The 21066-nt window shown below is 39.4% G+C and overlaps 1 protein-coding gene and 1 long non-coding RNA gene across 4 annotated transcripts in view; one reads left to right on the top strand and one right to left on the bottom strand.

Annotated features, from left to right (window-relative positions):
* The window catches only part of LOC112545578 (uncharacterized), a 171590-nt gene extending 168161 nt beyond the window's left edge, over positions 1–3429 (bottom strand). For 2 of the 3 annotated variants that reach the window (XR_012904178.1, XR_012904179.1), the window contains exons 1-2: positions 2533–2855; positions 114–215 (exon numbers count right to left, since the gene is read on the bottom strand). This is a non-coding gene — a long non-coding RNA (uncharacterized LOC112545578). Of the gene's footprint in view, positions 1–113; positions 216–2532; positions 2856–3358 lie in introns of those variants that run through there. The other variant, XR_012904180.1, reaches the window with a different exon arrangement.
* On the top strand, positions 2989–19081 carry CTSO (cathepsin O). Its single transcript, XM_025183995.2, has 8 exons — positions 2989–3245; positions 6457–6565; positions 7220–7353; positions 10201–10368; positions 12032–12153; positions 13930–14093; positions 14603–14695; positions 17198–19081. The coding sequence occupies exons 1-8, from the start codon at positions 3078–3080 to the stop codon at positions 17230–17232; spliced, it is 993 nt and encodes a 330-aa protein (XP_025039780.2). The 5' UTR covers positions 2989–3077; the 3' UTR covers positions 17233–19081.
* Positions 19082–21066: the final 1985 nt, after the last annotated feature.

Genomic DNA, 21066 nt, shown 5'->3' with positions numbered 1-21066 from the left:
TTAATGTCCAACCTAAACCTCCCTTGCTGCAATTTAAACCCATTGTTTCTTCCCATCATCAGAGGTTAAGGAGAATAATTTCTTCCTCCTCCTTGTAATATCCTTTTAGGTACCTGAAAGCTGCTGTCATGTCCCCTTCTCAGTCTTCTCTTTTCCAAACTAAACAAATCCAATTTTTTCACTCTTCCCACATAGGTCAATACTCCAGTTGAGGCCTAAACACAGAATAGAGGGGAAGAATTACTTCCTGTGTCTTGCTCACAACACTCCTGTTAATGCAGCCCTGAATTATGTTTGCTTTTTTGCAACAATGCCACTCTGGTTGACTCATATCTAGCTTGTGGTCCTCTAGGACTCCTAGGTCCCTTTCTGCAGTACTCCTTCCTAAACAGTCACTTTCCATTTTGTGTGTGTGAAACTGATTGTTCCTCTCTAGGCAGTGTACTTTGCATTTGTCCTTACTGAACTTCAAACATGTGCTCAACTTAGAAAATTGTTTGTTTTGTCTGATAAGTTTCTTCACACACAGATACAGAGATTAGAGAAAGAGGGGAAAGGAAAAGAGGGAAAAAAGCAGATACTCCTTTGGCAATCTGATGGCAGTTAGTTGGTAACTGTTGTCAACTGAAGGCTGGAATGGTGGCTTTTTCCCTGAATAGCCAGGATCTCTGGTCCAATCAATATCTGAAAATCTGATTCAGAGTTGTAATCATACTACTAAATAAAGTTTCTCTCTCTCTCAATGGTAGAATTTACAGAGACAGTGTCTGACAAGTAGACAAAACCAAACCTTGGACTGGCCGTGGTACATTGATTAAACCCAAAAAAACATGCTGGGCTGACATTCAATAACCTTGATACTTATAACTTGGATCAGAAAATAAGCACAGGCAGAAAAGGACAGACACAAAATATAACCCACGCGTAAAACCATGGATGAGCTAAGCCCTTGCCCATTCTTGGTTTTGTACTACACTGTCCATGAAAAGCAACAAAGCTGTTTACAGCAACTTACCCAACACTTACAATAATTTTTCTAGTCCAAACAATCTTAATAAGGCAACCTTGAACAAATTCAAAATACACATGCCTTAGCAGCACTACAACATATCAACAAATGTCTATTTCTTGAAACGAAGTTCAATGTTCCAACATTAATTGAGGTATTCACAGCATGATTAGGTAAATGATTTTTAAGATTTTCCCCAGTTTAGGGAATAAAGCATACTTGATCAGTATTAAATCCATTATAGTATCTCTGTGGGAAGTAGGCTAATTCAGTTGATCCCATTGTAATGATTACATTTATTTATAGAAAGTGACAAACCAAAGGAGATTTGCCAGTTAAAGAACGAAAGCGGTAGACCAGCTGGTAGTTGAACTCCCCATAGAACTGCAGTTACTAGACTGCTCCTCTGCTTATCTCTGTAATACAGGTAGCTGCACTTCAGTGAGTAAAAGCACAATACCAGCTCCTTCCACAGTTCCACAATCAGCAAATCATCATCCGTTAGCTGGCAAATGGTAAGTCAGACCAGTGTTAGCACTGAGGAGAGTAAGAATGAGGCAGCTGAGGAGAGTATAAATGAGCATATATAATCCCATTGCTTTTTCCACAGACACCTCACTTACTACTACCACACTGGTATACACCACAAGTCACTCCTCATATCCTTAACTCTGCCCCAGAGGGATAACACCCCTTTCCAGCACAACAAAGTATTCTCCAACCCTTCCTTTTAATTTGTGGTAATAGAACTATGTCTTGTATTATTAACTGACCATTACTTCATTAAATTAATTATTTTTTCTGACAGTTTTCTCAGTTATCCTTTTTGCCTTTATTTGCCCACCTTTTGGGGGCAGAGAAGACATGGAAAGGCAGCTATTGCAACATTTCATCTCAGCATAACTGGGGGTGCTACTATGACAAGTAAATTCTTTTAATACCCAAATGGTTATAAGCTAGACACTTTTATAAAGTAGTACAAAACTGAAATTTTACAAGTCTTACATTGCTTTTACATGTCATTTTTTCCATTTATGTTTAGATTGTCAGAAGAAGCACAGAATATCACAAAAATTACCAGCACTAACACTACAACTGTACTTTGATTTTTACAAGTGAATACTTCAGTGCAAAGCTAGTTATATTATAGTGCACAAGCAAAGGTAATCTACTTCATGGTTCAGACCATACACCTTTAGGATCAGTAAAACAACCCTACTTCCTATTCACAAAATGGCAAGATTGGCTAGGTATGTTATCACCAGTGAAGCAGGAAAGAGATTGCCCTTCTACATGTTTATTATGCTTTAATAAATACATGCAGGAACAGAAATGTTTAAGCAACCAAAATATCTGAAAAGCAACTCAATAAATGTAATTGTGTAAATATATTACTTATTTATAAATAAAACCTGATGTGTCTAAAACATTCCCCTGCAAGAATTTAAGTGACAGAAATTTACAAAAGGATTGCTGTCCTTTTCCCATAAATAGTCATAGGCACCAATCTTACAAACACATACCCAAGCTTCATTTTAAATTCCTGTCTCACAGAACTTAATGGGACTGAAGTCCTTAATGTTCAGCATGTGTATAACTGTTTTCAGGAGTAATGGACAACTCAGTCAAACTAAAAAGGGTCAAACAAAATTGTGCTGGAAACCTACAGCTATTTCAAAGTACTCAGGAAAGGTGAAGGCTTATTTAGAAACACAGGACTTGCCAGAGTGGCACAGAGCTACAATGCATCTAGCCCTGTATCTTGTCTCCAATAATGGCCAGTTCCAGAGGCGAGCTGTAAAACCCCCCATCATGGGGCAGCAGCCGTGTGAAAATCTGCCCAGGGGAGAGTCTGGAGGCGACACGGCTGGATTAAGGCCTGAGGGAGGCTGTAGGGCAAATGCGGAGAGTATCAGTCTCTGCCTCAACTTCAAAGCGTGTGCGCCTTTGTGGAGGGGCCGAGCGGTGGCTCCAGTGAGGCGCACGCCCAGTCCCGCTCTGCCACAGCAGCGCCAGGAGGAGGAGCCGCCGCCGCCCGGAAAGTGAAAGGGAAACTGCCCCGCGCCCCATGAAGCTGCTGGGGCTCTGGCTCTTGTGCCGCCTGCTCCCCGGCGGGGGTGGCTCCCCCGGGGGGATCCAGCCACGGGGTAGCAGCGGCGGCGGCGGCCCGGAGCTGCGCGGCTCCCGCAACCGCACCCGGGCTGGCTGGGATGGGCGGGAGGAGGCCGCCCTGCGGGTAGGTACCCACTGCCGCTGCGCTGCCGCCCCCGCTCTCCCTGCCAGTGTCCGCAGCAACCACCCCCCAGAGCCAGCCGCCCACCCGCTGCCTCTGACTGCTCCCCCACTCACCATCAACCCTCCCCTTGCTTCCCTGCCTGCCAGCAGCGCTGCACAGCCTCCACACCTGCCACCCATGAGCCACCCCTCCTGCGCGCCTGCCCGCCCTCCGCTCAGCTTCCACTCTAGTGGCTCATCTCTGCTGCCTGGCCTCTAAACCTCCAGACTGCCAGGCTTCCCCCCTCGTCTCCATACCTGCCACCCAGATCTCTTGTTTGCCAGTTGTTCAGCCTCCATACCCACCACCCATCCTGCCTGTTGGCTGCTCAGCCTCCATACCCATCACCTAGCCCTACTACTATCCTCTCCCCACTTCAGCTCCCCAAAACTTTCCCTCTGCACTGTCATAAACTGCTGCTAAAACATTCACCCCCTCCCCATATGTCTTAAGGGTCAGTCTCTCTCAAGCACCAGACTACACTCTCCTCCCCCCATTTTCAATTTGATAGTGACAGAAAGGATTATATGTAACATTCAGTTGATGTTGGGTGGTGGTGGTGGAAATTATTTAGTATGTGGTGAAATAGAGACAAGTCTTATGTGTCTTACACAGCGGCTTTGTCTAGACTGGCCAGTTTTTCCGAAAAATCAGCCACTTTTGCGGAAAAAATTGCCAGCTGTCTACACTGGCCGCTTGAATTTCCGCAAAAGCGCTGACTTCCTACTGTAAGAAATCAGTGCTTTTTGCGGAAATACTATGCTGCTCCCGTTCGGGCAAAAGTCCCTTTTGCGCAAAACTTTTGCACAAAAGGGCCACTGTAGACAGCTGAGATTTGTTTTCCGCAAAAAAGCCCCGATCGCGAAAATGGCAATCGGGGCTTTTTTGCGGAAAAGCGCATCTAGATTGGCCATGGACACTTTTCTGCAAAAAATGCTTTTGTGGAAAAGCATCCGTGCCAATCTAGACGCTCTTTTCCGAAAATGCTTTTAACGGAAAACTTTTCCGTAAAAAGCATTTCCAGAAAATCATGCCAATCTAGACGCATTGGAAAGGGAGGAAATTGTGGGGTTTGTTGTTTTGGGGGGAGGGGTTGCTTTTAGCTGTAGAAAGAATGAATTAACATTTGTTTAAAATTGATTCCTGGCTTTTCACATTGAATATATGCCTTATTCTCCACTATCTTGCACCTTTTGTAGTTATTTCCAATGTGTTATGAGAGTATGAAATATCAGCAAATTGGAATATTAGCGGTCTATTCATTCTTTGCGTAGTTATATATGGATATAAGGAAAAATGTAGTGAGGAATCAGACCTGTCATGTCTTGTCTACCTTGTTCTCCCTACCCCAGGAAATTTTATGGCTGACTGGAGAATGAGTGGAATTGTAACATGGCAAGTGATATGATTACAAATAGATCAATTCAAGAAGGAAAGGATATTTAGTTAGGACTGAAAAAGCTCTGGCCCTCATTCACCATTGTATACCAAACTAAACTTTACATTGACATTTTAAATGAAATGAAAACTGAAATCTTCCTTCAAAAGAAGGGTAAATGCATAATAATGGATTTCCTGGGCCACAAAATGTTGGCTCTGGAAGATTTCTAGTACCTGTACTTTTCATTTCCACCATAAGATGTCAGCCTTGAGCTAACAAAGTTTGCCAATTTCTCTGTCAGATGATAGTGGCTTTTGTTACTCTCTACTCCTCTCACAGTTTGGAATTTCATAGTCATTCCCATTGGCTACGCCTAGATTGCATCCCTTTTTTGGAAAGGGATGCAAATTAGACGTATCGCAATTGCTAATGAAGCGGGTATTTAAATCTCCCCCGCTTCATTAGCATAAAAATGGCTGCCGCTTTTTTCCGGCACGGAGCATTGCCGGAAAAAAGCGCCAGTCTAGATGCGGATCTTGCGGAAAATAAATCCTTTTCCGAAAGATCCCTTATCCCTCTTAAAATAAGGGATAAGGGATCTTTTAGAAAAGGCTTTATTTTCCGCAAGATCTGCGTCTTGACTGGCGCTTTTTTCCGGCAAAGCTCTGTGCCGAAAAAAAGCGGCAGCCATTTTTATGCTAATGAAGCGGGGGAGATTTAAATCCCCGCTTCATTAGCAATTATGATACGTCTAATTTACATCCCTTTTACGAAAAAGGGATGCAATCTAGACGTAGCCATTGTGTAAGGTTCTGGGGCTAATCTCTGCATACTTATACTAACCCAGCTCCCTTTTCATTATCTTGAAACCCTTGACTTACAGAGTCCACATGAGAAATGGCCATACTGGGTCAGACCAAAAGTCCATGCCAAGTGTTTCCTAGGGAATTATCAAAATGAGACATCAAGCTCACCGATGGGGAAGGAGGTGCAAAGAGGATACCAGTGATTTAAAAGAGCCTGGAGTCAAAGTATCTTAAATCATGTTTTGGCAACGTCCCACATAGCTGGAGGTTGATGGGAGCACATACACCCAGCAATTTTCCTTACTCATGAGGAGAAGGAGTACTGGCACCAGTGGGAGCACCCTCTCAGTTCAAACTAGTGGGTGATCACTAGACCCACTCATTCAAGCCCCCGAAGATGGATTGTGGCAGCATCAATCTTCTCCACAGTGTAGACAAGCCCTAAGGTGCCACCGGACTCCCCATTGTTTTTGCAGATACAGACTAATACGACTGTATCTGAAACACATGTCTGTTTGTGAACCTATACTTAGAGAGAAGGAGGGGTAGTGGAAGAAGAGAAAACATATATATGGGAGGAGAGAAAAAAAGAGAAAGTGGTATGTAATGAAGAGAAATAAAAAAAGATGTAAGTGGTTTAGAAAAAGAGAGGAAAAAAAAGAAAAGAAACACCAAAGACAGCATAGGAAAAGATACACTGAGCATTAGAGAAGAAAGAAAAAGTGAAGTGAAGCCAAGAATAAGAGACAGTTTAAATTTAAAAAAAATAGTGAAGAATGTTACAACTAAATAAAATCTATAATAAAGATGGTACAAAGTTGTTTTGTCCCTAAATACTGTACTGCAAGGACACGTGATTTTCACTGTGGTTAAATATGTTTAAGTCTCAGACATGTAGATGTTGTGTAAACTTTACAAGCCCAATAAAGATAGTTACATTTTTTAAATTAATAGACATTCAGGAATTTATCATTTTCTTTTCTAGGAAAGTATTAAAAGAATTAGGAGTTTGAATTTTTTATCATCAGATGATAACAAGACTGCGATCTATGGAATAAATCAGTTTTCTCAGTTGTTTCCTGAACATTTTAAAGGTAAAGAACTAGCATGCTAATTTCGTATTCTTTGTTAAATTGTTTTTAGGCTTTGTAGCACTGACCTGTCAGTTTAGAGCTTGAGCCAAAGCTCACTGAAGTAAAGGGACAAACTACCATTCACATGAATGGGCTTTGGATCTAACCATTCTGGTGATACAATGGAACTGTCAATCATTGAAAGAGGTTTAGATGAAAGATCTACTGGCAACACACCAAATATCTGTCGAGTATCATCAAACAGTCAAAACTATATTTCAAGTGCAAGGCCATAGATTATGTGTTTGTGTACACACATACAAAGAATCTGTACAAAATTTACAAACTCTGATACCAAAATGGATGAAATTAATGCCTGTGTCTTTTTTTAAAAAAGTCTTATTTTGTCCTAAATCTGAAACTGTCTTGCTTGACTGTTAACTTGTTTATAGCATAGTAATAATGTCAGGCTCTTTTACAGTATTTTCCATCATTAGCTGTCATTATCCCCATTTTTCATATGGGGAAACTGAGGAACAGAGCAGCAAGGCAATTTTTAAAATGTTATAAAGTGCTCAAAATTAAGCTCCTAAAAAGATCTCAATATCTTTCAAGTGTTCTTTCTGTAATGTTATAAACAATTTTTAAACTATAATGGTTTGTGTATGAATTTAGCTATTTATTTAAGAAGCAGACCTCACAAAGTTCCTAGATACAAAAAAGTGGTGAAGAGAAAGGAAATACCGTTACCAACAAAGTTTGACTGGAGGGACAAGAACGTTGTCACCCAAGTGAGAAATCAGCAGACAGTAAGCATGGGATTTTCTTTTCTTCCTAACGTTCAGTTTTTTATTGTTGTATATATTATGGACTGAGATTAAAAAGGTGTTTTACATAGCATATGAGGCATCGCAGCATAAATCATTGTCTCACTGGCAGAAGGCTTAATGTAAGGGTCCTATTCAAATGCAAATTAAAGAGATTATATTTTTCCTAACTAAAATTCACATGTAGTTTCTGTTTATGTGCTCTACTAAAATAAATTTGGTATTTGTCCTGAGAGATGGCTGCATTTCAGTGGTGGGCATTGTTTTTATTTACAGCATTTAAGGATTCTTCTTGATGAAAGGCACTATTAAGCTAAAAATTTCACTTAAGAAGGGCACTATGATCAGAAATAAGAAGGGGATATTCATTATGCAAGAATAATGGCAAAACATCTGTAACTTCCTTAATTGCATTAAATCATGTGACTACCATGTATCTACATACTAGAGCTAGTGGGAAAATTTCTGTGAAGAAAATGATTTTGTCAACATTTTTTATTTTCCTCTGACAAAATCTAAATACAATTTTCCTTCAAGGTGTTAAAAAAAATTGTGACCAGGGGTCCATCCTGCAAAGAGCACCCAAACCTTCATGTCCAGTAGTGAAAGTAACTTAAAATTTCTTACAGGTACTGTCCTATTTCAACCCAGGTCCCTGCCAGCTCTTTAAATATCTCCCTGCTGGCTTTTGACACAGCTTAGTTAATTTTTGCCAGAGCTGCACACCAGGGTGCATCCACCTTTACATGCTCTTATAGCTTAGATGAACATATTCCCATGCTGAACTCAGCTAAAATGAAGTGGTTTGTTTTGCTGTGAACAACTTAAATGAAATTTTCTGACATGGGAGTGTTGGTATATTGAGTTTCAATACATAGTTTCCAAACAAAGAACATTAAATGCTTCTCAATCCACATTTCTCAGAACTCTCTGTTCTGTGAAAAATTAGGATATTTTGACTTTTGTTCCAGGAAATTTTAATTTTGAGATTAGTTTAATATACAGTTTGGTTGTATCTCTACAGTACCCATAGCTCGAAATAAGCTATGCAATTTCAGCTACACAAATTGTGTAGCTTACTTCAAGTTAATTTCAAAATAGCTTTTTTAAAATTTTGCATTGTCTACACAGCACTTATTTAGAAATAAATCGCTATTCCGAAATGTCCCTTACTCCTCGTGGAATGAGGTTTACAGGGAGGTCAGAATAGTGAGACCGTTATATTTCAAAATAATGGGCGTGCTCCAAAGACATGGAATATCTATTTTGGGATACTTCCGGTATCCCAAAATAGCACTTCAGTGTAGATGGTATTGCCTTTGTGTGTTACTGACTCAAGCAGTTCTTTGAATGTAATGCTAACATGCAACAGGAATGCCTCCTGTGATTTAAACAGTTTGTTTTCACAAGTACCTGGGAGGGTTTGTCTGAAAAAGTAATACAGACTCAGTAAATGTGTAAATTAATTAAAAACAGGAAATCCAAAATATTGTATAAGTATTGATAAGACTAATTAGCTATATTTTATAGCCGGATTAAGTTTCTTGGAATATATAAAGGATTTCTAACTTTCTTTGATTGTAGGCAATAAACATTACTTTTTAATGTATGATCAGAATATAATAAGTTTTGCTTGTGTACTGATTTTCAAATTACAGTAGTATAAGGAAAGGAATTGTTCCCATATACTGTACATTATAATGGAGTACCTTTACTTGTGTAGAGGTCAGTTAAAAGGTCTACAAGTTATAGAGTTATACAATAGTATATATGTAATACATATTTAGTTTTTATTCCAAATCTGATTGACTAAAACTGTTTAGACTTATAATATGCTCAAATATCAGTAGTTTTTAAACCAAACGAGACAGATTTACTCTACTGCCTTGTTATTTGAATCTACTAGTGGCTCAAAAGGGAGCAGCAATTGGATGAAGTCTCCAGTGGATGCAGAATTCAACTCTAGGACCTCCCTTTCCACAAACCCTATAGGTAGTCTGTTGGGAGAGGGCAGAGACATATCAGGGCAGGGAAGAAGGGTAGCCAGAGGAAAGATAGCTCCAGCTATATCCAGTAAGTTACAGTCTCTTGGGAACCGGAACCTACTTAAGCAAACATTAGGCTGCTCTAACTCGCACCCAAAACCAGGAGGAGGATCAGGGAATCATTATTCACTCCCTGATATCCCTCATTCACTGCTACATTAAGTGTAACTTGTACAAAGCTGAGAACCTGGCCCAGTATTATTCTCTTTTAGCTCTTCATAGAATAATAGGCCCTGTGGGTATGTCTGCACTGCAGTAAATAACATCCATAGCTAACCCTGGTTTGTGGGTCTTGGACTACAGGGCTATAAAAATCTGCAATATAGATATCTAGGCTTGGGCTCTTGGAATGTGTGTGTGGAGAGGCCCTCACATCCCAGGCTCCAGTCCAGGGCTGGAAGTCTGCTCTTCACTTTTATAGCCCCTCAGCCCCATGAGCCAGACCAGCCAGAGATATTTTACTGTAGTATACCCTAAGTCAAGCTCCACTGAACATTTACTCCTTGTGCTTCACCTTTCTATGTTGTCCTTTAATTCTTTCACTTAGTGATAAGCATTTGTTGTTGCTTTTCACAATATAAACCAGACACAGATAAGTTCATCTTAATATAGGATTTTGGATTCAAGAAGACACTTTTTATTGTGATTTGGGGCTGTTGCTGCCATAACTAATCCATTAGAAGAAACATATTGCATTTAAACTATTTCTTTTTCATTCCTTTTGTTTATTTAGCAGTAAGGCAGAAAACTATTCAATGACAAATATTGGATTTTCCCCCCACAGTGTGGAGGCTGCTGGGCTTTCAGCACTGTGGGTGCAATAGAATCAGCCTATGCAATCAAAAGGAATGATCTGGAAGAACTCAGCGTTCAGCAGGTCATTGACTGTTCATACAACAATTATGGCTGCCATGGTGGCTCTACTGTTAGTGCTCTCAGCTGGATGAATCAGGTCAGAATCTTTTCATAATTCTTAAACTGTTTCTTAGAGGTTTTCTGTACAAATGTATTTTATGAAAATAACCAAAAAAAGAGCTGGTAGTGCAAAACATACGTGGCTTGCAGCATAACTGATTGGAACTTAGTTCCACATGGAATCCAGAGTAACCAAAGTTTGAAGCAGTAAGTCAGAAGATTTAAACACATTGCATCTAGAATTCAACAGCATCTTCATTTCAATTCACTGTGAATTTTAGAGTCTGATTTTCAGTGGTGTTAAGAACCTCTCCTCCTATTTAGACAAACAAATGCTGCAGGTAATCCACACAACTGTACCACTAGCCATTTATTTAACTGTCATAATACAGATTTACAAGCCTAACTATGCTATTTAAAGAACTCTCCAATCCTGAACAGTAAGGTGGGTGTGAGCCAGGATAGCAACAGCTCCAGATGATAAATCAGGAAAGAGATCTTGGAGTTATTATGGATAGTTCTCTGAAAACTTCCACACAGTATGCAGTAGCAGTCAAAAAGGCAAATAGGATGCTAGGAATTATTAAGAAAGGGATAGAAAATAAAGACACAGAATATCTTACTGCCCCTGTATAAAACTATGGTACGCCCACATCTTGAATACTGTGTACAGATGTGGTCTCACCTCAAAAAAGATATTTTGGCCTTGGAAAGGGATCAGAAAAGGGCAACTAAAATGATTAGGGGTTTGGAATGGGTCCCATATGAAGAGAGGTTAAAGCGACTGGGACTCTTCAGTTTAGAAAAGAGGAGACTGCGGGGGATATGATAGAGGTCTATAAAATCATGAGTGGTGTGGAGAGGGCAGATAAAGAAAAGTTATTCATTAGTTCCCATAATAGAAGAACTAGAGGACACCAAATGAAATTAATGGGTAGCAGGTTTAAAACTAATAAAAGAAAGTTCTTCTTCACACAGCGTGTAGTCAACCTGTGGAACTCCTTGCCAGAGGAGGCTGTGCAGGCTAGGACTATAACAGAGTTTAAAGAGAAGCTAGATAATTTCATGGAGGCTAGGTCCATAAAAGGCTATTAGCCAGGGGATAGAAATGGTATCCCTGGCCTCTGTTTGTCAGAGGCTGGAGAAGGATGGCAGGAGACAAATCACTTGATCATTGTCTTCGGTCCACTCTCTGTGGGGCATCTGGTGCTGGCCACTGTCGGCAGACAGGCTACTGGGCTAGAGGGACCTTTGGTTTGACCGAGTACGGACGTTCTTATGTTCTTATTTAGTTTTTTATTTTATGGGGTGCACATCCCCATTCTTCATGGACTTCTTCATGAAGCTGAAAAAGATATAGACGTTGCTGCATAGATCCTGTCCTCCACAAAACGCATACAAGGTGTACAGATTGTGTTTCATTAACCAGTATGTGGAAGTAATCTGTACAGAAGGTCCACAGCTGCACTGTGGCTGGAGAGAACAGATTCCTTCCTTGGTGCCAGCTCAGTCTCTACCTGTTGCGATTTGTGCCATATAAACTGAATTGTTTGTAAATACAGAGGTACTCCTGGGATGGCAGTGGTTTTTTAAAATTTCTGTTGGGGGTTGGTATAGTATCCATACCACCTAGTGTTCTGCAAAGCCAGGTGTTCTGCAAAGCTTTAGCGCCAAATGTTTAGTAATTTATCTTCTTACAGACACAAGTAAAATTGGTGAAAGATTCTGAATACACTTTTAAAGCTCAAACAGGGCTGTGCCATTATTTCCAGCACTCCGACTTTGGAGTTTCAATCACAGATTATGCTGCATATGACTTCAGGTAACCCTTATTGATTCTTTTTATTTGCTGTACCTTTTTTCCTGTGTTCACAGACTAGGAAGTGAAGCCAAAGCCTTCACTGCATTCAACAGCCAAAGATTATTTTTACTGTTAGCATTGGTCAGTCATATGTTAATCCTACCACTGTATATAAAATCATAATAATTTTGGCAGTTGTGGTCTAGATTGTTTAAATGACAGAGTAAAATGCAGTTGTGGCTGTCAGTTCCAAGATATTAGATTAGGTGGGTGAGGTAATATCTTATATTGGACCAACATTTGTTGGAGAGACACACAAGCTTTTGATTTGCATAGAATTTTTCTTCAGTACTGGATAAGAACAGTAATTTTCAGCTACTATAAAGTCAAAGTGCACTCTCTGTGTGCTCTCAATTTTATGCGTACACTTTTTGAATGCTAGTGACCTGTGTCTCGTGAACAACAAATCTTAGTGCCGTCATCAAACTTCACTGGAAAAAAGAAATCAGCAGGCATTTGATTACTTCAGCCCCATAGCTATCTGTGCATTTCCACTGTAAACATTCCTCCCTTTAGAGCTTGTGACTTGAGCAAACACTGCTATTGAATGAAATTGGTAAAGACAACTTGTTCTCTATTTCACAATGTACTAAATTGACTTTCTAATTTTTTAAATTGTCAGTACAATACAATTTACTTTCAGTGACTCCATATGAAAAATCAGGAAGCAGGAAGATGATAAACAGCTAAAAAAGAAGTAATTGTATACTTTTTTGCTAAATAATGTTGGTGATAACCAAACTAAACATACTTAGAGTGGCTAATATTTCCAGACTATTACATAACTCCAGGAAAAAAATTGTGAGTAAGTGTTAGTCACTTGATGTAACTGCTTTTGTTCTGAGAGCAGTACATTTAGAATAACTATAGAAAAGTGAAAGTGGGCAAACTAATTTAAGCTAAATACCTATTAACAAATGACTAGTGATGTTACCCAAAATGATCATCATACCACATAAATTTATTCACTAAAACATTTAAGTAAATTTAATTAGGATTGTTGGTTTGTTAGCTAAAATATAATGTTCAATACATATTGTAATACAGTTGGTTACTAGGTATTACAAAGCCTACACTCTTGAGTAAAGCTGCTTTGAGCTTCAAAAACATGTTAAAGACTCACGAAAGTTTACTTTGTTGCATGTTAACATATCTTATGAATTGTCAAAGGCCACATTCTAAGTGAGGAACAGGAGAGGAAATAACATAGTCTATGTCTACACTACAAGCAGTTATTTCAACATAATGTCAAAATAATGCTGAGCTGGAGGACTTCTTGCTCCAATTCCTGTAACCCTCATTTTACAAGGAGTAAAGGAAGTCAGAGGAAAAGTGTGTCTCAGACTTCCTGCTGTGTAGACAGCGCCAAAAGCCGAAATAAGCTATTTCAACTTAAGCTACACAATTGACGTAGCTCAGGTTGTATAGCTTAGTTTGGCTTTAGCCCTGTTGTATAGATGTGCCCTTACATAGTATCTGCTGTTTCCCTGCAGTTGAATCCAAAATCTACTTACTGTAAATATCTACTTACTGTAATTTAATATAGGCAAATTCTTTGCTTTGTATCACCTGTCTTACCCTGTTGCTATCTTGACATATAATCCTGTGATGTTTAACTTTCATAGTAAACAGTTTGTTATTTGAAAGTTAAAATGGGCAGAATTAGTTCACTTGGAGATTGTTTTTGACACATTGCAGTCTAACAATTCTGGATTATAACTCTTATCCTTTTCACAGTGGCCAGGAAGATGAAATGATGAAGAAGCTTGTTAACTGTGGACCTTTGGCAGTGGTAGTAGATGCAGTTAGCTGGCAGGATTATCTGGGTGGGATCATACAGTATCACTGCTCCAGTGGAAAAGCAAATCATGCTGTTCTCATCACTGGTTTTGATAGAACAGGTAAAGTTTCATTAATTATGGCTTCAAAACCTATGGCTTTTATATGGACTCTGCTTCACTGAGTAATTTTATCCTTTATAAAAAAGAAGTGGTTAGAAACGAATCTGTTTAAGATATCTATCTTAAAACAAAGAATACTTAACTGTTCAGCTCATCTAGGCTCTGTATTTTTATTTATTGCATCCATGCCAACATATCCCCAGTGCACCCTGGCAGCAGCCCATTAAAGACATGGCAATAAGAATACAGGTGACCATAAATTCTGTCAATCCAAGTATAGTGTTTCTATATTACTTCTTCAAGAATGAGGATATGCTGTAGCAGCAGCCATATAGCATCTGCTTGTTAACTGTCCTTTAATAGTAGATTCCACTACCATTACATCAAATCAGTATAAAATATGAAACATTAAAATGACTAATAATTAGACTATTCGTTCATTAAGAGTTTTATTAGGATTTCAAAATTTTCTATTTTCATATTTATTATATAAGTCTCTCATTTTACAGGCAGCATCCCTTACTGGATTGTACGCAACTCGTGGGGACGCACATGGGGAAAAGATGGTTATGCCCATGTTAAAATAGGAAGTAATGTCTGTGGTAAGTCAAACAAACAAACAGTTGGTTTGAAAGTAAAGGAACATTCTGGGATATAATTTTTCATGTATGTGAAAGGATCTGTAAAACACTTCAGCTATAGGTTAGGTTTGTAAAAACACAAACTCACTTTATTTATAAAATGAGGACAAGAAGAATGCTCGTGAAAAAACATGTAAATAAAACAAAATCTTTGCTAGTGGACCTAATTCATATATTTGATTGATGAGCTAATATTTATAAAGCTTTAATGCATAACAAGTTAAAGTACACATCAGTTTAGTTAAGTTACATGGGCACAGGGTACCTTTTGTTATGTAAGGATTCGATCTTGCAAGCAAATCTGTAAACATGGACTCTGGTAGCTGTGTTCAGTCCAGTGATTCTGCAAAGGATGCAGGGCTCTTGCCCGTAGGTTCACCTTTAGTTATAGTCCCTACATTATTCTTCACCAAGTTTACTGACAAAGACCACGTGTCAGTTGTATTTTGATCTTGTTATGAATTCTGATTCTGTGAAGTCTCCTCAGCACCTCACAAGATCAGACCCTTCCGAATGAGGACCACACATCTAATTACAATGATTGGACTAGAAGTTAATGCCATCTACTTTTTGTACAGGCATCCTTAACCGTGATTAATACTGGATTGGGTTTGTTAGTTTATCTTAGGTTAGGTTGTCCGTATCTTGGACTTACCTACCATAAAAACCATATATGTCACACATACAGTGCGTGACTGGTCAATACCTTTGGTAATTAGTTACATTAGGGCAAAGTGGGTATAAAATCGTACAAGATCAAACTGGATAACATTTTGCACCCACTTTGCACTGATGTGACTACACAAAGATCGGGTCCTTATACAGCTATTTAAATTTGAGAATATTCATTTTCTATTGTATGCACTAATTACTTGGTAACATTTTATTTGAGTCCTGGTAACTAAAGCAGGCCAATTGTAGAGAAAGGACCAAGAGAAAAATGAGTAAAATTAAAGCCAATTCAATAATTCTCACATTAACCCAGTTGTCTCTTCACCTTTCTCAGCAAGGAAACAAAACCAAACTGTCTGTGCCCTAAATTCAACATAGAGGAGCAGTAGAGATTCTATGAATCTATTAATCTTAGTTTTTCTCTATTCATAATTTCTCTTTTTTTAAAATAAACATATGAATTCCTGATTTAGAACGAGATTGTGACAGGCTCTTACATGGATACAGAACCCTTCTCGTCTATCTCCCACCCACCTCATTTTGAACAAGAGCCAGTCACAATTGCACTCAGGGCCTGTTCTTTGGGGTACCCTTGAGGGATGTACTGCTACTCAGAGAGGGTTGAAATGAGTATGGACAGATGTGTGGACTTCGTGCACTCTGGGCATCCTGAGGAAGAATTATTGAGTCATTCTCTCTTTTGGTGGTGAAAATGTGGCATGCCCATCACTCAGGCTGTGTCTACACTGGCGCGATCTCCTGCAAAAGCAGCCGCTCGTGCGCAAAAACTTGCTGCCTGTTTACACTGGCCGCGTGTTCTTGCGCAATTAAACTGACGTTCTAATGTATAAAATCAGGGCTTCTTGCGCAAGAACTATGACGCTCCCGCTCAGGAATAAGCCCTCTTGTGCAAGAGCTCTTTCAGAAGAGGCCAGTGTAGACAGGCAACATGAATTTCTTGTGCAAGAAATCCCTATGGTTAAAATGACCATCAAAGCTTTCTTGCACAAGAGAGCATCTACACTGGCATGGATGCTCTTGCACAAAAGCACATCTCTTGCGCAAAAGCACATGCCAGTGTAGACGCTCTCTTCTGGAAGAGTTTTTGCAGAAGAACTCTTCCGCAAAAGAGTTTTTGCGTAAGAACGCGCCAGTGTAGACATAACCTTACTGTTTAACTCACACTCTCTGTCCACTACCTTTATTCTAGAAGACATTTAGAAGAGGTAATAAGAGTAGGAAAGGAGGAGCAATTGTGGTAGGGCTCCCCAAATTTCTGTAACTAGGATGAAATAGGGGTAAAATGGGAGAATGAGGCCCCAGCAAACATATCATACCAGGGCCACAAATTTGTCCAGAGGGGCCTTGTGCAATCTGTGGAGAACCTAGAACATGATAGCATATTTGGATGGCAAATTTTACTGCAGTTTTTGCAGTCCTTAAGGAGAAAGGGAAAGGATGTTGAGTCCTAGATTAGGAGAACTACTCCAGTTCTGCTAACACATTGTAAGTTCAAGAAAAAAAAACTGATCATCTCTAATGTGAAAATAAAGGAGAATCCTTTTATTTTGGGGGAGGATGAGAATTGTAGCTGTTTTCATACAATACAAAGGAATAAAAATTTTAAAAAAAGTTTTGTTTCCTTTTTCTTTGCCTTTCACCTATCCTGGTCGATGAAGTAGAACTTTTGGGGATTATGTTTTAGTTGGTTATTTGGGACCCAAGTTTAATTTGAAGTAAATGTGTTCTTTATACTTATTCAGCATCTAGTTTGTGTTTTATTTCTTCTAGGTATAGCAGATACAGTTTCATCTGTATTTGTTTGACTGACTGGCCTAACAAAAAACCACCCTGCTGGCAGTTATTTGTCAGATACTGAGATTCCATAAGTTTACGCTTATTCAATATGAAGATATTTTACTTCAAAAATTTTTAAAAACTATTTTATTATGAGGAGTTGGTCTCCTGGATGTTAGAGACACAGCATAGTCAGAATTCAGCAAGCTGCTTCAGCTTCCAGAATCTGAGCTGCCAAATCTGATTGGGGCTACACAGACAACTCCACCGAATACCACACAAAGAAAGATGACTTAAGGATCCCATTGTGGTGGTCAGTTTGGAAGTTTGAACTGTATGGAACACCAATTGAAATATTTAATCTTTAACCCTAGATGGAAGATGTGGAGCACAGTCAGTTTCTTGGTCCCAAATAATGCCCACTGACAAGTCACTAACAAGGCCTAGAAAGTCACTAACACCACTATTGGTTCAGAATGAAATGATACAAGAAAATAAATGGCAGGAGATAATGTTTGCTGAAGGTTTTCAGTCTAGAAATCTAGCTGTATGATTGGACAGTCTGAAAGCCCTTTAATATGAGGAGAAACATGATGTATCTTTCCATTTCCTCCTGTGTTTTATTTTAAAAAACCATGTGTGAAATCACAGTTGTTTTTTTATTTCTTTGGTACCTTCTGGTGCCTGAATTGGCTTTTCTTATAGTTTTGTTTTGATTGTAGATGCTGTTTGCACTAACATGGACTTCCTCTCTTTCTTCTGCTCTCTTTTCTTCTCTTCAGTTTCCTCCTGGGCCACTCTACAATATATACTTAAGCAAGCAGGTTTAACTATAGTATAATCTCTTCTAACATTTCGCTTGTACTGTAAAGGCCAAAAGAAGTATGGGGAAGGAAAGAGAACACACCAGATAGTGATGGAACCATCAAAATGTATATTTGCCTTCTTGCATAACCATGTACTTTCATCTTTTCACACCCTCTCCCTTCCAGTGTTTTTGACCCTCACCTCTCATGTCTTCTTACATTTAGTTTTTATGCTTATCTTCCAATGTACTTGATTACCTATCAGTGCAAAGAGCACCTCAGCAGCTTTAGGATACTGCAATACTTCAACCTGAGATATGAAAGCATATCTGCTGTACCATATCTTTGCATTTAAGGTTGCAAATGGGCATTTCATTATTTTAAAAGTGTTAAAGTTAAAGCTGCTTCAGTCTCCTTTCTCTACCTCCATTAACAACACTTCTGCAAAAGGGAAATTCACTCTATGATTGTCATAGCTAAAAGATACCTTTAACTCACTAAATGTGGGTTCTACATATTAATTTCTGTCTTATAACAGTCCATCATCGATTGTTGCTAGTTACTGGCAGAGGAATGAAGAAGGGATATTAAGATACCTCATTTTCTCTCTGCATTTCCCCAATCAGCACCTTTAACTGGTGTATCATGGAGATCATCCCTCTAGCCACAGATTGCTGGATTAGTTTCTCTACAAGACCCATTCATCTCTGCTCTTTTCCATGGGTTGGTCAGATAGAATCTTTGAAAAGAGATGATAAAGTGTTTGAACTTTTTGATCTGCAGAACATAAGAGTAGATAGCAATGCCATTTTTAAATTTTAAAGCCTTTCAGTATCATTTATTTATTTAGAAACTTTTGTGAATTTCTGTGATAATCAGTTTTGTTCTATGTAGAAATAACTTTGAATCAATGTTGACATTTTTATAAAAACACACATGTAACTTTTATCTGAATCGTGAAGACATTTTTACAAAAATACTTTGCACTGTTACATTTGAACAGGTTCTCTTATTACAGTGTGGAATATGTGTTTTAATAATATTCTTTCTAAATAAAGAATGTGAAAATTCACTTGTATCCTAGTCTTATATTCAAATTGTGATATAGTATTATGAAGTTCTAGTAATGGCTGCTGTTTCTGTTGCTTACTGTTTCTCTCTCACCATCTTGTCATGTGTCTCTCAGGCTGTGTCTACATTGGCAAGATTTTGTCTACACTGGCTGCGAGTTCTTACACAAGAACACTGACGTTCTAATGTAAGAAATCAGTGCTTCTTGCGCAAGAACTATGACGCTTCCACTCAGGAATAAGCCCTCTTGCGCAAGTGTTCTTGCACAAGAGGCCAGTGTAGACAGGCAACATGAATTTCTTGCGCAAGAAAGTCCTATGGTTAAAATGGCCATCGGAGCTTTCTTGTGCAAGAGAGTGTCTACACTGGCACGGATGCTTTTGCGCAAAAGCACATGCCAGTGTAGACGCTCTCTTGTGCAAATACTCTAACGCAAAAACTCTTGCATTAAAGAGTATTTGTGCAAAATCTTGCCAATGTATATGTAGCCTCAATGTTTGCTTTGGTTGGTCCTATGCTCCATGTTTGTTAAATCAGATGACAGAATTACAGAGAAGATTAAGGGTAATATGATTACCCAGGGCTACTGGGAAGAGGTTTGCTGCCAGTAAGTGTGAGGGATGGCCCCGCCTCTTCCCTGAGTGACATGGCTGGGATCAGGGAGAATGTAGCCACAATGCTTTGCTTTCCCCCCCACAGCTGCTGGTGAGAGCAGGGGCCCTGACCCCTACTGCCAGTGCCAGCCCCCCCCCCCCCCACACACACACACTAGTCCTCCAGACTGCCCAAAGGTGCCCCATGACTCTCCTGCCCCTATATTTGGGGATGGTATATCCCTCAGCCCTCCTCATGCATCACCCCTCTTAATCTTTTATAAGTATCTTCTTCTCTAGATATAAGAGGAACACATTTTTAATAATGGGATCTTCTGCCTAACAGAGAAAGGTAACACGTGATCCAATGGCCAGAAGCAGAAGCTATGCAAATTCTGACAGAAAATAAGTCCTATGTTTTTAATAATGAGCAATTACTCATTAGAACAGCGCATAAAGGGTCATGATGGATTATCTTGCTGACAATTTTAAAATCAAGATTGGATGCTTTTCTAAAAGGTATGTTCTGGGATTATTCTAGGGAAACTCTGTGACCTGTGCTCTTTAGGATATAAGATTAGATGTAGGGTTGCCAGATGGTTTCAGCAAAAATACCGGACACACTTGACATTACATCACAATCTACATTACATCTTATTTAGAAAATACCGGACATTTATATTTTCTTATTTGTATTTTCTCAATTTGTTTCCCAAACAGAAAGCTCAAATACTGGACTGTCCGGTTCAAAACTGGACACCTTGCAACCCTATAGATGATCACAATGGTTGATTGTAGCCTTGGAATCTATTAATCATATCTTGAAGTATCAAAATATAGGACGGGAAGTCCTGAGTGCAAAACTACTGTTACCTTAAATTGACTTGATGGTAACTTGTTCTGTTACACTATTGCTCCTAACTCAATTTTGCTATCTAGGGATATGTCTACACTACCCCCCTAGTTCGAACTAGGGGGGGTAATGTAGTCATATGGAGTTGCAAATGAAGCCCGGGATTTGAATTTCCCGGGCTTCATTTGCATAAAGCCGGCCGGCGCCATTTTTAAATGCCGGGTAGGTCGGACCCCGTGCCGCGCGGCTACACGCGGCACGGACTAGCTAGTTCGGATTAGAAAGCCTAATCCGAACTAGCTAGTCCGTGCCTCGTGTAGTCGCGCGGCACGGGGTCCGACCTAGCCGGCATTTAAAAATGACGCAGGCCGGCTTTATGCAAATGAAGCCCGGGAAATTCAAATCCCGGGCTTTATTTGCAACTCCGTATGACTACATTACCACCCCTAGTTCGAACTAGGGGGGTAGTGTAGACATACCCTAGGATAGCAACTTCACTTTTGTAAACCAATGAGGTAAGACAACTCAGTGGAGCTAACA

Source organism: Pelodiscus sinensis, chromosome 5, assembly GCF_049634645.1.
Source record: "Pelodiscus sinensis isolate JC-2024 chromosome 5, ASM4963464v1, whole genome shotgun sequence".
NCBI classification, from domain to species: Eukaryota; Metazoa; Chordata; order Testudines; family Trionychidae; genus Pelodiscus; species Pelodiscus sinensis.
Note: the sequence above shows the minus strand (reverse complement) of the source record. Positions and strands in the feature narration are given on the sequence as shown.

What these genes read in the sequence shown, in the direction of transcription:
- CTSO (XM_025183995.2), top strand. Translation starts at nt 3,078, where the DNA reads ATGAAGCTGCTGGGGCTCTGGCTCTTGTGCCGCCTGCTCCCCGGCGGG. An exon ending in CTCTCAGCTGGATGAATCAG is followed by an intron (nt 10,369 to 12,031) that starts GTCAGAATCTTT and finishes ATCTTCTTACAG; the next exon opens with ACACAAGTAAAATTGGTGAA. An exon ending in CACTGGTTTTGATAGAACAG is followed by an intron (nt 14,094 to 14,602) that starts GTAAAGTTTCAT and finishes CTCATTTTACAG; the next exon opens with GCAGCATCCCTTACTGGATT.